Source organism: Nerophis lumbriciformis, linkage group LG20, assembly GCF_033978685.3.
Source record: "Nerophis lumbriciformis linkage group LG20, RoL_Nlum_v2.1, whole genome shotgun sequence".
NCBI classification, from domain to species: domain Eukaryota; kingdom Metazoa; phylum Chordata; class Actinopteri; order Syngnathiformes; family Syngnathidae; genus Nerophis; species Nerophis lumbriciformis.
Window position 1 is genome coordinate 24861281 of NC_084567.2, and position 15544 is coordinate 24876824.

Below are 15544 nucleotides of genomic sequence, written 5' to 3' on the forward strand. Positions count from 1 at the left end.
CCTTGATGCTGAGTGCCAAGCAGGGAAGAATGCTGGTATGAGCTTTTAAACATAACCCGTTAACTGCTGCCAATCAAATGGTGAATAAGATACTCTTTAGGGTTCATATGTTTGTAAATCTGACTGTGATGAAGTCAGTGCCTCACCAGCCATCAACCTCACCGCACGTCACTGGTATGTATGTATATATATATATATATATATATATATATATATATATATATATATATATATATATATATATATATATATATATATATATATATATACACACACACACACACACACATTTATACATACATATATACTTATACATACAGTACATATATATATATACACACACAATGAATTGAAAAACACTACATTGAAATTGTATGTATGTGTATATATATATGTTTAAATTTCACATGGACATCTGAATTGAAAAACACTACATTGAAATTGTATGTATGTGTGTGTGTGTATATATATATATATATATATATATATATATATATATATATATATATACACACACACATACATACATACAATTTCAATGTAGTGTTTTTCAATTCAGATGTCCATGTGAAATTTACTGTGTGCTAAGTGCTTGTATAACAAGCATCCATCCATTGGGCAACTCTATCATGCATCATTAGCAGCAAAGAGGACAGCCATCAACATTGTGGCTCAGAGAGCAAACGGAGGCAAAAACAACTGCAACTCAGTGCTGCGTTTAGACAAGAGGTACAGCAAGTAAACATTTTAAAATGTTAAGATCATATTTTAATTGATATTTCAATTAAAAAAAACAGGTAGGTGATATTTTCACTTGAAAATGAAGGTTTAAAAAATGTGGATTTGCGCGTTTTCATTGAAATTTCACAAAACTAAATAAAATAAAGACTAATATTGCAGTAAAGTTTTTTTTACAGAATAAAATCTACTTTTTTCTAATCTGTGACTAAACGTAATGCATGCAGTACTGATTTGTGTAGGTTTTCGTATGGCTATCTGATAGATAGATGGATAGATGCCTCTAACGTCCACTCTTGGGCCCCATAGATGCGTGTTTGGTATTTTTGGGACAGACGGCGCAGTCATGAAACAACCCGCTGAGTCAGGGGGCTGTGTTCAACTGGGATTAGCTGTCAAGTGGCAATGTGTTGCAGACCTTGTGACCATCCGTTTAGCACTGCTGAAACGGACAATGCATTTCAAATAAGGGGCTTGTTCTGGAGTGAATTTGCCGATTACGGTTTACCATTGCAATTCTGACATATCACCAATCAAGTATTATTTGCAACAAGATTTCAATACTGAATTAATATGCAGCTAATTTACCTGTCTATGAATGTTCTCATTCATCCAGATTCATTGTCATCTCAGGGCATTTAATCGATCGCAAGTGGACTGTTTGGTTTATGTTAGAAGATGTTTCGCCGCTCATCCAAGTTCGGCTTCATCAGTTCGTGCTCATAGACTTAGAATGGTCAGATTTAGTCCAGCGGCTGGTGCCAAAAGCCCAAATATTTATACTCCAAAAACCAAGAGGGTGTGCCTGGGCAAAGATGGTTTCGCCCTATCGTAGTGAGGAAAAACAACTGTTTTAATGCAAACGAGTAATCCTAACTGTCAAAGCCAACGACAGTTGTTGAAATTTAATTTCCCCTCGTTAGCATTGAGGTATTGTGTGGCAGAACAATTGCTGTGGATCGACAACTACCAGTCCAAAATAGTCGGAATCCCCCATGTAACCATTCCATTCAGTTGTAAAGAAATGTCCCAAATGGTTCTGTGACCAGAATGTTTCTAACTCCTGTTATTTGTTGTAGGCTAAATTGCAGAGTCTTTTAGGAATGGTTGAAAGGACGGGGTTGTATGTGGAAGACAGGTGGTGTCGCAGACCACCTCCTCTGTTCAGAGGTGGTTTTTCGACCTTGACATAACTTTAATTTCTAGTTAGAAAAATAATAATTTCACAATTGCTACTTCCCATACTTGATTATGCTGATGTTGTTTATCAAAACACTACTGACGCATTGCTCAAACCTGTCAACATTTATATAATTCTTTATGCAGATTTGTCCTGAGATGTCCATTCAGAACTTACCATTATGTGATTTTTTTAGGTGTAGACATAAGACATATCCATTTTTAACAGTCCCTAAAATTCTAGTTCAAAGCCCCATCTGATTAGAGAGGGAAGGCGTGGCTTGGGTGCTAGAGCAGCCGTGCCTGCAACTTAAGGGTTCCTGGTTCGATCCCAGGTTCCGCCATTCTAGGCACGTCCGTTGTGTCCTTGAGCAAGATGCGATGTGAATGTGGAAATAGTGTCAAAGCTCTTTAAATATCTTTGAGGTAGAAAAGCGCTAAACGAATATAATTCATCTACTTCTTTATTTTTTTTAAAACATTTTTTTTACAACCTGCAAACAAGTTTTTCTAGTTTTTTGAAGTTGTATTATGTTGCTCCTGATGTTGTATTGTATTGTAATCTATTTCAATGTGTGTGAGCATGTGTGTTGTGCGGTGCTGTGTAAGTGGTAGAGCAGTGTGTTGTGTTTTATTCTATTCTATGTTTTCTGCATTCTGTATTTGTGTCGGGACCCCCTTGAAAACAAAATGCTGCATCTCAAGGGGCTATTCTAAATAAATTTAAATTTACATTTAAATAAGTCTATGTATCTGTGCTCAATTTTTTTCATTCTTTCCCAAAGGCTCTAGAGCATTTTCTGTTTCTCTAGTTGTTCGAAGTCCTGACCCGGGGCGGACTACTCCTCTTTGCATCAGTTGGTTATGTCTGTGCGCTGCTTACTTGTCTACATGCAAGAGGATCCCCCTGCTGTCCTATCAATGGACTGGACTCTTACAATTTTAATCAAACCCATTCGGCATCCATTGCACCCGAGTACCCAGTGAGGGGTCCCCACATCTGTGGTCCCCTTCCAAGGTTTCTCATTGTCCCATTGGGTTGAGTTTTGTGTGGGTTCATATCCGGAGATGCCGCTGTGGTTTGTGAAGCCCTTTTGAAGCACTTGTGATTAAGGGCTATATATAAATAAACTTTGATATATATATATACACAGTATATATATATATATACACACACACGTGTGTGTGTGTGTTTGTGTGTGTGTGTGTGTGTATCAAGCAACATGATTTAGATTGAATATCTTAGTTGCCCAAACAGTAATGTGATTATACAAGTTTTGATTGAGAAAAGTCAATTTTTAATGGAGAAAAATGTGAATGTCCCTTGTTTTCATGGTAGCATTGAAGCTAGATAGACTTAGCTTGCTTCTCCACTAAATGAGCAGTGTCACATGTCTGTGAGTTTGTCAAAGTGTTAAAATCAAAGTTTTACGATAATTTTAATTTAAAACAGTAATACTAATCATGGGTAGTTTTACTACGGTTTATAATTTTGTCCGGATCTCCGTCTGTCAGGATTGACCATGGGTGGTTTTGTAGTTGTCTGCTTGGCTGGAGCATCAGCATCTGTGACTGTGAAGGCCGATCCGGGAGTGACAGTCTCTGTTGCAGATGTCGCTTGTGTGTTCTGTCTGTGGTCTGTCAAAGTTGTCATTTTGTGCTTAGAGTTGCTTGTCCCCTAATTTGAGGTGGTATGTCAGGGCTCCTCTCCACTTGGACCGATTGGCTGCCAGGCTTTCCCATGTTGCGTTTTACAACGTCCCGGTACCGCAGCTGTGGCTGCCTGGTGGGTCTTCTCACGGATGCCACCTCTCCATACAGGACATCTTTAGGGATAGGACCGTCTGGCATGCGGAGGTTGTGGCCCAGCCAGCAAAGTCAGCGCTGTCTGAGCAGTGTGAATATCCCAAGCAGACCTGTGCGAGACAGAACCCCAGTGTTGGGTGTCTTGTCTTGCCACTATATTCCTAGGATACAGCGGATGAAAAAAAGCACATCTCGATATATATATCGAATTGTGGATAAGGGTGTTTTGGTGAGGATAAGTAGATGCATTCTAAAAGATCCTTCACTTTCACCTATCACTCCAGAGGTTTGTTGGGGCAGCAAAGCCCATCTGTTGACCAGCTCTCGGCATCTCTTACTGTCCTCGACAGCACTATCGCCTCACTGAGTTTCAAGTGAGTCCATTCTCTGATGTTATCTTCCCATCTTTTTTGTCTCCCTCATCTCCTGCCACCTTGTACAGTGCTTTGCAGGATGGTCTTTTCGTGGCCTGAGTATCTGGTGATGTGTCCGTACCACCTCAGTATTTGCTTAATGACAGAGGTGAGCAGGTCATCGGGTGGGCTGATAGCTTGGCTGATCTTTTGCCGAACTTCCTTGTTTGTGCCATGTTGGGTGTAAGAGATTCCCATGACTCTTCTGTAGCATCTCATCTCCATGCTCTGTATTCTCTTCTTCTGCAGCTCAGCTGTAAGGCTGATCCTCAAATTGATCATACATTGGCCGCAGAGCATAAAGTAATAGTTCTGAATAGGTAAAATACTTTGACGTCCTCAATGGAAAGAATTGCCAGGCACACGACCCTGCACTTCTACCACACGTCCATCGTGTATCCAGCAGCAAACAATTTGTCAGGACAGGCTGAGACCTGAGTATCTCGTCTAGAAGATCAAGTCAATTGGGTTGAGAAACCAGTTGACCAATTTCATGTTTAGTTTTGGAGAACAGGGCAAAAGAGGCTCCAAAAAGTTGACACAAGATGAGACATACAAGCTAAAGCAGGGAAAATAAGGGCGGGAGAGAGAGAAAAATGTCCACCTTCGTTAAGAGCCGGATGGAAAGATTTTACACACCAAGAGCCAGTCAGGAGGAGGCATGCTAATAGCTAAGCTAACCACTAAGCTAGTTTTAAATACCGTATTTCCTTGAATTGCCGCCGGGAAAAAATAGTATGCACATGCCTCGATTTACCGCCGGGTCAAACTCGTTTCGCAAAATAATTAACACATGCCTAGAATTACCGCCGGGTCAGAATTACCGCCGGGTTAAACTCGTTTCGCAAAATAATTAGCGTATGCCTAGAATTACCGCCGGGTCAAACTCGTTTCGCAAAATAATTAGTGTATGCCTAGAATTACCGCCGGGTCAAACTCGTTTCGACAGAGACGACATTTTTTCAAACGACGGTGCTGTAGTTTTGGACGTACATGTCGGACAAGGTGACGGAGAAATGGACGACGCTGAAGATGAAGAGGTCTTAACAACTGATGGATCTCCACAGGATGTAGTACAAGTACCGTAGTAGATGTCCATCAAGGTGCAGTGTGGGAAGCATCTGTCAGTAATGCCGACAGGAACATTTTCAGTTTGTTCAAGTTCAAATTATATTTTCTCTCTGGCCTCACGGATGTTGTTTACATTGATTGATAATGTTTGTTGTTACAATTGTAGTTAAAAACTAAAGTAGCATGTTTTATTTTCAATTTGTTTTTCATGCGTTTTTACATACAGAAAAATGCGTACGTAATTGTTGAATGACCCCTTGTAAAAATAAAGAGTGTCACGTTATAATTGCCTCTTCAGATCCAAACAAAAAGAACTCCCAGGATGATTCATTGTGCTTTAAATTTTATTGTGGCATTAAGCGATGTCATGATGGTATCCTTACATCACACTCAAATTTATAAGCGCATGCCTAAATTTACCGCATGCCTTTGGTAAGCGCCGGAGTGAGAAGAGGTTTTAAAATAATTACCGCATGCCTTTGGTAAGTTTTAAATTAATTACCGCTAATTTGAGGAAATACGGTAACACCAAGAAATAAGTGCTTAATGAAGTAAACTTTAAGAAGTGTAGTGTCACGGCTGGTTACACCAAGCCGTGCCTTATTTTGAGTTTGTTGGTGTTTTTCCATGTTTAATATTGAGTTCCTATTCAGCACACTTATTTTGTAGTTCCACTTCCTTTTTGATTGTCCTGCAGCAGCTTTATTTTGTCTCCCAGCACACCTGTTTGAATTTGGTCGTCATTATTTAAGTCCAGCTTGTGCTGCGATCTTGGTCGGGAGATTGCTATCTATGTATGCTGTTGAACGCTGTTCCCTTGTCGGAGGCTTCCAAGTACGGCAGTGTCCGCATAGTCCTAGGTTTTTTGTGCACTCGCTAATGCATTAGTGTTTGTTTGGCGTGCACCTCGCTGCACATGTGCCACAGTGTTTTTGTCTTTGTTTGTATTAAATATCTCGTACCTGCATGCGGTCTCCTGCTACCTTCTGCATCAATCACAATCATCGCTATCATGCGACCCAAGCGTGCCAGAATCTCCCGACCACAAAGTGATTTAGAGGAAGTGTATGACAAGGAGGAAATGGAGGAGTTTGACAGGCAAATGTTTGAGGGCATAGAGGCAGAGGCACGACTCTTCTCACCAGAGGTTCTGAAGACCTTGATGTGGGGTCCAGATCGTCATCTGGTGCCAATAGTCTCGTTTTGGCCAAGTGCCGATCCCGCCCATCGTCGACGAAGGCGGACGCATGCTCCAGCATCTTCGACACGCCGTTGGGACGAGCAGCCCACTCAACCTTTTCGGCTGCAGGTGGATCAAGCACGGCATCCCTCGCTCCAACTGTGGTCGAATATGGTAATCCCATTTCCCAGTTTGCCTCACAATTCACAGCTTGGGCTATTAGCCAATGCAGCTCAAGCACGGTTGAGCCCAGTGACGTCAAGCTACTAGCACCAAGGGTTCAAACGAGGGCATGCACATGGAAGCGCGTGCAGAAGGTGGCCACGCTCCCACGCGGTGATGCGCCTCACACAGACTTTTTCTCTCTGGCTCACACAGAAACGTTGACAAAGGCGGCCTCCATGAAAACTTTTCCACTAGCTCGAGCAGCATACTGGATGCACACACTCTTTGAAGCGCCAGAGCCTCTAACAGGGACCCCTAAGGCTCAAGCCCCGCCTCCGAAAGCGCAAGCTCTGCCACCAAAAGTTAAAGATCCGCCCAGTATTTCATGACTCAAGCTCCTGCCCTTCCTGTCGCAGCATCCCGGCTTCCTAGAACCCACTACAACTTGGCTTCTGCTCCCACTGATGTCGTAGGTCAAACGCTACCCCCTCAAACCAGAGTCTGCATCTTGAATCCACTTCCTGAGTGGGGGGCTAGTGCTGGTAGCTGTGTGATTGGGGAGGCACAGCTTCGACCACCAAGGCCGCCACCTCCTGCTTGGCCGCCGCCTTCAGCGTTCCGCCCTGCCCGACCGCCGCCTCCAGTGTTTCGCCCAGCCCGGCCGCTGCCTCCAGTGCTCCGCCCAGCCAGGCGCCGCCTCCCGCTCCAGTGAGACTGCCGCAGTTTCCGCCATCCTCTCCAGTGTGCCTGGCGCAGTTGCCGCCATCCGCTCCAGAGGGCCCGCCGCAGTCGCCGCCATCAGCTTCAGCGTTGTCACCAGTCCTGGAGTCAGCTCCGGCATCGACGCCTCCTGCACTGGAGTCAGCTACAGCGTCGTCGCCGCATCCTGTCCTGGAGTCAGCTACAGCGTCGTCACCGCATCCTGTCCTAGAGTCAGCTCCAGCATTGTCGCCGCATCGTGTCCTGCAGTCAAGCTGTTTGTGCATCGCAGCCGCTCACGTCCACCTCCTTGTCGGCCACAAATGTGGCCGTTACATGGTCGCCCACTTGCTGCAGCCATCTGACTCTTCCCCACTGGCTGCGAGGGCACACGACTAGGGATGTTTTTTCTAAAACGTCTGGAATCCGTTTTGTTTGGGGGGCATTCTGTCACGGCTGGTTACACCAGGCCGTGCCTTATTTTTAGTTTGTTAGTGTTTTTCCATGTTTAATATTGAGTTTCTGTCTGGCATACGTATTCTTGTAGTTCCATTTCCTTTTTGAGTGTCCTGCAGCAGCTTTATTTTGTCTCCCAGCACACATGTATTGAGTTTGGTCGTCGCCATTTAAGTCCAGCTGGTGCTGTGATCTTGGTGGGGAGATTGCAGGGTTTTGAATTTAACCACGGCACCGCCCTTGTCACTTGCCGTAATGCCCTAAAAAATTGACCAGCGTCGATGGCAAGACCATACTGTGACCGCCCTTGACTTTTTACTTGTTAACGGACTAGGGATGTAACGGTAAACGGTATAATGATAAACCGCGATAAAATTTGGACGGTTCGTACTACAGTTACATTTTTTAATTAGCGAAAAAACTTCATTTATTGTTGTATTTTAGGCAACATTGATCACTTCCTCGAAATGCAGCAGCAGCCGCACCTCCTAAGATGGCGCATGCGCAAGAGCGCAGTTTGCAATGGCAGAAAATAAAACACGGACATCGCTCTTCAGATTTTGCCCTCGCAGTAAACGGACAAAATCTGAAGTCTGGATGTATTTTGGATTCGTAAAGCATGCGGAGGGTAAAATAATTGAGGCTAGTCACCTCATTAACAGAAAATGCAGGAAAAAAGTACGCGCGTAGGGAGGTAACACTTCAAACATGTAGAGCCAACTCCGGAACCACCATCCACAACAATACATCAAGTACAAGGTAAGTCAACTTGTAGCTGAATGCATGATGGAAAGTGTTTGAAAATGAACATGTCATCGTTGGTCTGTCAAATGTTCTTATAGTTACACTTTATTAAGTGTTACCTAAAGTTACTTGTTATTGGGCCCTATCGATGAGAGCAAGTAGTGGTGCACACGACGCAAAATGTACTTCTGTTTCTGTGTTTTGTGCTGTGTTTGTGTTTTTGTGTTTAGTGATTGCTGCTACTTTACGTTACTGTTAAAACTTAGTCTTAAAAACAAACCCTGGCAAAACACTGCAACGTATTTTGTTTTTAGAAGAGAAACATTAGGGTTGGTGTGTTACTGTGTGCGTGTCAGTCAGATGATTATATTAATAATCAGCATCTAATAAATAATATTACATTTGCTTTTCCCTTATTTGCGTAGGCGTGCAGAGGGAAGGTTCGATGCCACAGTTACAGTACATCATCATCTACCAACATCACACATACAATACCTGATGCCTTCCAGAAGCAGCTGCATATGCTTCCTCGTCAAAAATGGCAAAAGACCTCACTGCAGCACATATTTCATTGACAAACTTTCAAATAGTTGAGAGGTGTTCTTTGATGTGTAAGACTAGATCTCTCATATATCAACCCTCTTGTTATACTCTAGGACAAAAAGTGCAGTTACATTACATGTCATGGCCATCAGGTGCCATCTTGCACAATTTCCATATGTACAAACCCCGTTTCCATATGAGTTGGGAAATTGTGTTGGATGTAAATATAAGCGGAATACAATGATTTGCAAATCCTTTTTAACCCATATTCAATTGAATGCACTACAAAGACAAGATATTTGATGTTCAAACTCATAAACTTTTTTTTTTTTTTTTGCAAATAATAATTAACTTAGAATGTCATGGCTGCAACACGTCCCAAAGTAGTTGGGAAAGGGCATGTTCACCACTGTGTTACATCACCTTTTCTTTTAACAACACTCAATAAACGATTGGGAACTGAGGAAACTAATTGTTGAAGCTTTGAAAGTGGAATTCTTTCCCATTCTTGTTTTATGTAGAGCTTCAGTCGTTCAACAGTCGTAATTTACGCTTCATAATTCGCCACACATTTTCGATGGGAGACAGGTCTGGACTGCAGGCGGGCCAGAAAAGTATCTGCACTCTTTTTTTACAAAGTCATGCTGTTGTAACACATGCTGAATGTGGCTTGGCATTGTCTTGCTGAAATAAGCAGGGGCGTCCATGGAAAAGACGGCGCTTAGATGGCAGCATATGTTGTTCCAAAACCTGTATGTACCTTTCAGCATTAATTGTGCCTTCACAGATGTGTAAGTTACCCATGTCTTGGACACTAATGCACCCCCATACCATCACAGATGCTGGCTTTTGAACTTTGCGTCGATAACAGTCTGGATGGTTCGCTTCCCCTTTGGTCCGGATGACACGATGTCGAATATTTCCAAAAACAATTTGAATTGTGGACTTGTCAGACCACAGAACCCTTTTCCACTTTGCATGAGTCCATCTTAGATGATCTCGGGCCCAGAGAAGCTGGCGGCGTTTCTGGATGTTGTTGATAAATGGCTTTCGCTTTGCATAGTAGAGCTTTTTACCCGAGAGCAATAGTGTCGCTGAACACAAAACGACAATAATGACTGTGCATGTGAGCTGTGTGCTTGCTATTTTTATGTATTTTATTTATTTTTATCTATTTATCTAAGTTCTTATGGTTTTATGTGTTATGAATTTGCACTAAATTAGTTTTGCTTACAATTTCGTTGTACAATGTACAATCACAATAAAGATATATTCTATTCTATTCTATTCTAACTTGCACTTACAGATGTAGCGACGAACTGTATTTAGTGACAGGGGTTTTCTGAAGTGTTCCTGAGCCCATGTGGTGATATTCTTTAGAGATTGATGTCGGTTTTTGATACAGTGCCGTCTTAGGGATTGAAGGTCACGGTCATTCAATGTTGGTTTCCGGATTGATTTCTCCAGATTCTCTGAACCTTTTGATGATATTATGGACCGTAGATGTTGAAATCCTTAAATTTCTTGCAATTGCACTTTGAGAAACGTTGTTCTTAAACTGTTTGACTATTTGCTCACGCAGTTGTGGACAAAGGGGTGTACCTCGCCCCATCCTTTCTTGTGAAAGACTGAGCATTTTTTGGGAAGCTGTTTTTATACCCAATCATGGCACCCACTTGTTCCCAATTAGCCTGCACACCTGTGGGGTGTTCCAAATAAGTGTTTGATGAGCATTCCTCAACTTTATCAGTATTTATTGCCACCTTTCCCAACTTCTTTGTCACGTGTTGCTGGCATCAAATTCTAAAGTATATGATTATTTGCAACAAAAAAAATGTTTATCAGTTTGAACATCAAATATGTTGTCTTTGTAGTATATTCAACTGAATATGGGTTGAAAATGATTTGCAAATCATTGTATTCCGTTTATATTTACATCTACCACAATTTCCCAACTCATATGGAAACGGGGTTTGTATTTCTGCCATATTACTCTGTTAATAATGCTTATGTTGCTTTCATATGCACATTTAATTTCTACTTAAGGTACATGTAACAGTTATCTACAATAATGTTTCTTCTACAAAGTACACAATTTTGAATGTGTTCTTTGTTTTTTAAATAAAAGTTAAAAGATTTCAGTACAAGCACTTTTTTCACATTTTAAGCACATTCAAAATTACCGCGATAATAATGATAACTGTGATAATTTTATTCACAATAACCGTGATAAGAAATGTTCATACCGTGACAATTGTAACGTAATTGTTTCGTCGAATAAATTGATAAAAACACCCCGACATGACTTTTTTTCTTACATTTTCAACTGTTTAAGACATCACATAATTAACCTTAATCAGTATAAACAACATGGGCACAGCCATTTTGGAAGCGTGAGTCAAAGGTTAACCGACAACGAGAACAGCCGAGTTGTTCCGAGATTTTCCGAGAGATACACAAGTTGTATTAGGGTCTGGAAGGATGTCACGTGTTCGGTGAATTTAGGTCAGGCAGCTCTCAAATGCAGAGTAAGAAACAAATCAAAAAAAGAAAACACGAACAAGTACAGGCTGTTGGGAAAAAATGTAGCAAGCTACACAACTTCTTTAGGTAGGTTAATTTTATAGTTTAAATGGAGTGCTAAATTACTCGATCGTTTTCCCTCGAAAGTCAGCAGTTCTAGACCTGTCGATGTTGTTTATGTGCTGTATCATGAATGTTTATTTTGATTTGTGGTTGTCAACGAACAAGTGTGTAACACACGTGGATTTGTTTACTTTGTAAACAATAATGCAATGAAACAACTTTACTAAAGTTTACTACAAGTTAGGTCATACACTATATGTTACGGTCTATTTTCTTATTTATTGACATTTGATTATTTGTATGTCATATATTAGTGTGTGTGTGTATATATATACCATGAAATTAACAAGCATATTAAGAGTCTAGAAAGAGATAATATAATAATATAACAACTGTTGATGTGTCAGCATTGCCACAGTCAGTACTTGACACGTGAGAGGAGGGCAAATCACCCATACATTGGTGGTGTATGATCGATACTAGTGTGATTAGGTTGTTATTTTCATTTTCTCTAAATCTTTTTTTTTGTTTTGGTTAATGTTTACAAATTCAGAGAATAATTCCATGGACACAGGGGACTTTGAGGAAAAAAAACAAATGATTGAAATGAGTAGTAGATCGCAGTTTTTGCTTATGTTTGGTTAGTTTGACATATTGACATTGTTTTGCTCAAACAATTCTACGTAAAAAATGAGAATGAGGAACTAGTTTAAATATTGTCTTGATATTGTACAACTTTCAATGCCACTCACTATAAATACATTTAAAAAATTACAGTTAATACATGTGATTGGTATCGACTAATCTCACTCATAGATGATAGGTATGGGATTCCACAGCATAAAAAGTCATCAACTCATCAATCCTGTAAGTTTGTGCATCAAGTTCATACGTTGAGACAAACATTGCATCGGCTGATCAGTACTCACTGTGGGTGCACTGTCAGTAGCAGTTTGGATTGACATTGACAATCCTTCTTTTATCATGCAAGTCAGGCTGTAGAACTCGTGTTGCTGATCAATCTCAAATACACCAAGAAGCTCCCACTGCCGCCTCAAACGTTCCCATCTTTGTCTTTTCGCTGTGCTTGAGGGCTTCCCAAAGCTACTTCGAGGCACTGACCTCTCCATCTGACACACATAAACAAAAACAAATGTGGAACAGGAGAACACTGATAAAAGGTACGCTTGTAGAATGTAGAAGAGTACAAGTGACAAACATAAAATAACCTCAGTTCTGTCTTGAATAAGCTAACCATGGCGACCAACACAAACACCTTTACAACCTATCAGGAAAGAGGTGTTGTCAACCTCAGTGATGTAATCAAATTAAAACAATAGCGAAACAGGTATATAGTACAAATACCTAACTTTGGTCATTATTGAACTCCGATAATATAATTCTAGTGGCTGTTTTTATTACTGATAAAAATCTTGATCACAATCACAACTATAAAATGATTATTAATATATATTATAAAAACCATAAAATTATTATCAAACTGACAGTCATGCACACGGCTGTGAGGAAAGAGGTGACCGCGCTGCAAAGACAGACGACGGACAGAGTATCCTCCGTCCTACGTGTGTGCGTCGACATATTTGGACCGTCGGAAATAAAAAATATTAGACATATCGTCTATTCAGCAATATCATTTTATAGCTGCTGCATGGCTTAAGTGGCTGATTAAAACAAATTCAATTGATGCCTTTTGTTGTCTGCTGGCGTTTCTGATGTAGTTGTTTTCATTTAGGAAATATATTATTACAATATATCTGTATCTGTATCTTTATAATGTCTTGCAATATGCATTTTATTGCAGTTGGATCATTCCAGACGCATGAATGTGCTGCAGTTGTGATGGTCGACTGCCTCCCTGCAGTGTGTCAAAAATTGTTTCTGTTGTCTATAGGTTCCGATTCTATAGCGCAAAAACGGAGGTACAGATTATAGATGTGTGCTACTTGTTCAACAACAATATACAGAGGTTGGAGAGCACAATAACAGCAGTAAGGTAGAGCAGGCCCTATATATCAAACTGTCAGCTATCACGTTTTCCCTTGCAAACGCACGCACAGAAAAACACACACAAACAGCTGTGTAGGCTCATCCTGACACATCACGGCTTCACAAGGATTTGTACTAAACAGAACTCTTAACACCACAAATAAAATCAAGGTGATTGTAAAAAAAAAAAGAAAAGAAAAGCTAAACACAGTTTTATCTACAGAGTTACATTCAGCCAGGAAGAAGACACCATTACACACATTACATCACCATGACGACACACGTACACATGAAAAGCACTGCCTGGATTGATACTGCCTTTTGAGATTTAAAGTGTATTTAATGCACCGATTTGGATAGTTAGCATTAGCTGTTATTGAATGAATCAGAACAAAAACATGTCTGTAAATTGTTAAAGTTAAAGTTAAAGTGCCAATGATTGTCACACACACACCAAGTGTGGTGAAATGTGACCCATCCCCTTGTTCACCCCCTGGGAGGTGAGGGGAGCAGTGAGCAGCAGCAATGGCCGCGCCCGGGAATCCTTTTTGGTGATTTAACCCCCAATTCCAACCCTTGATGCTGAGTGCCAAGCAGGGAGGTAATGGGTCCCATTTTTATAATCTTTGGTATGACTCGACCGGGGATTGATCTCACGACCTACCGATCTCAGGGCGGACACTCTAACCACAAGGCCACTGAGCAGGTTTGTTGCTTCTCCTGGACTGCTTTTGTATGTGTGCACACACTGCCTGCACGTACGTGTTGATGAGACAGCGTGAGTGACCGCAGTAAACACCAATCAACTTAGTAATTGTGAAAAATATAAACAGTTTTAAAACCAATATGTTCTGTTAAACCACAAATGGTAACATTGGCTAGCCAAAGTTGTTCTTGTTATATTAGTTTGCTAAGAAAAATGTGATTCTGAGCAACAGCTCCTTAAAGCGCAAAAGGCCCCTTACTGATGACAGCATAAGGAGCAACTAGGGCAGACCTGGGCAAATTAATGCCCGGGGGCCGCATGCGGCCCGTTAAGCTTTTCAATCTGGCCCGCCGAACATTCCCAAATAATTTTTTTAGATCTTTAAGATGGAAACTGTAGCTGCCATTATGATATGCAGTGATGTTTTCAAATTACCGTAAGTCTTGAACTATACAAAGTATTTCAATGGTTGGAATCTGCGCGTTTGCATTATATACTAGTTACTATGGTAATCTAAGTCACAGATTTTTACAAGAAAGTTCTAAATCTTAATATCAGATATATCAGATTGTAGGTGTTTTTGGGGTTTTTTACCCTTCGCGTTCATATTTCGCTGTGTTTGTTTAATTTTTGTTACGTTTCGCTTGATTGTAAAATATGTCATTCGAAAGGGGGTGTGACGTTCATATGTTGTCAATATTCAGTGTTTTATCGTTGCTAGTTAATATTGTACATAAAATTAAAAATAAAATCTGTTCGTCTTTCGCCAGAAGACAACAATAATAAATAGCAGTAGATCACAACTATCCAAGCCTCGATTTCATTAATTGAAAACATCCACAACACTGTGTTAATACATTATTTAGTGATGTAAGATAAAATATACATATTAAAGCACATTACGTATAGAATTATGCATTTTCCAGCATATACATGGCTAAATTAACTTAAAATAACAAATGTAAGGTACTCTGCTCATCTACCGTATTGCACAGCAGATCATCATCATCGAAATTGCAGTATTTTGACAGGTTGGGGTTGTGTTTGAGAACTGTGTGTGTGAGTCTATATTACAGTACATGTGTGTCTTATATATATATATTACAGTACAGACTATAAAGGTGACTACACAGGTGTTAGTTAATGCAGTCGTCCCCAACCACCTGTTCGTGACGCATTTTCTACTGGACCTCAGAGTAAATGATAAATGGGTTATACTTGTATAGCGCTTTTCTACCTTTAAGGTACTCA

At 40.7% G+C, this 15544-nt stretch overlaps 1 protein-coding gene across 6 annotated transcripts in view; it reads right to left on the reverse strand.

Annotated features, from left to right (window-relative positions):
- pip5kl1 (phosphatidylinositol-4-phosphate 5-kinase-like 1) overlaps positions 1 to 15544 on the reverse strand; it is an 82851-nt gene that overhangs the window by 21327 nt on the left and 45980 nt on the right. For 5 of the 6 annotated variants that reach the window (XM_061980644.1, XM_061980647.1, XM_061980646.2 and 2 more), the window contains one exon: positions 12510 to 12710. The exons of the other annotated variant lie outside the window; for it this stretch is intronic. In XM_061980644.1, the coding sequence (XP_061836628.1) occupies positions 12510 to 12710 (201 nt within the window). The remainder of the gene's footprint in view (positions 1 to 12509; positions 12711 to 15544) is intronic. 6 annotated transcript variants of the gene reach the window in all.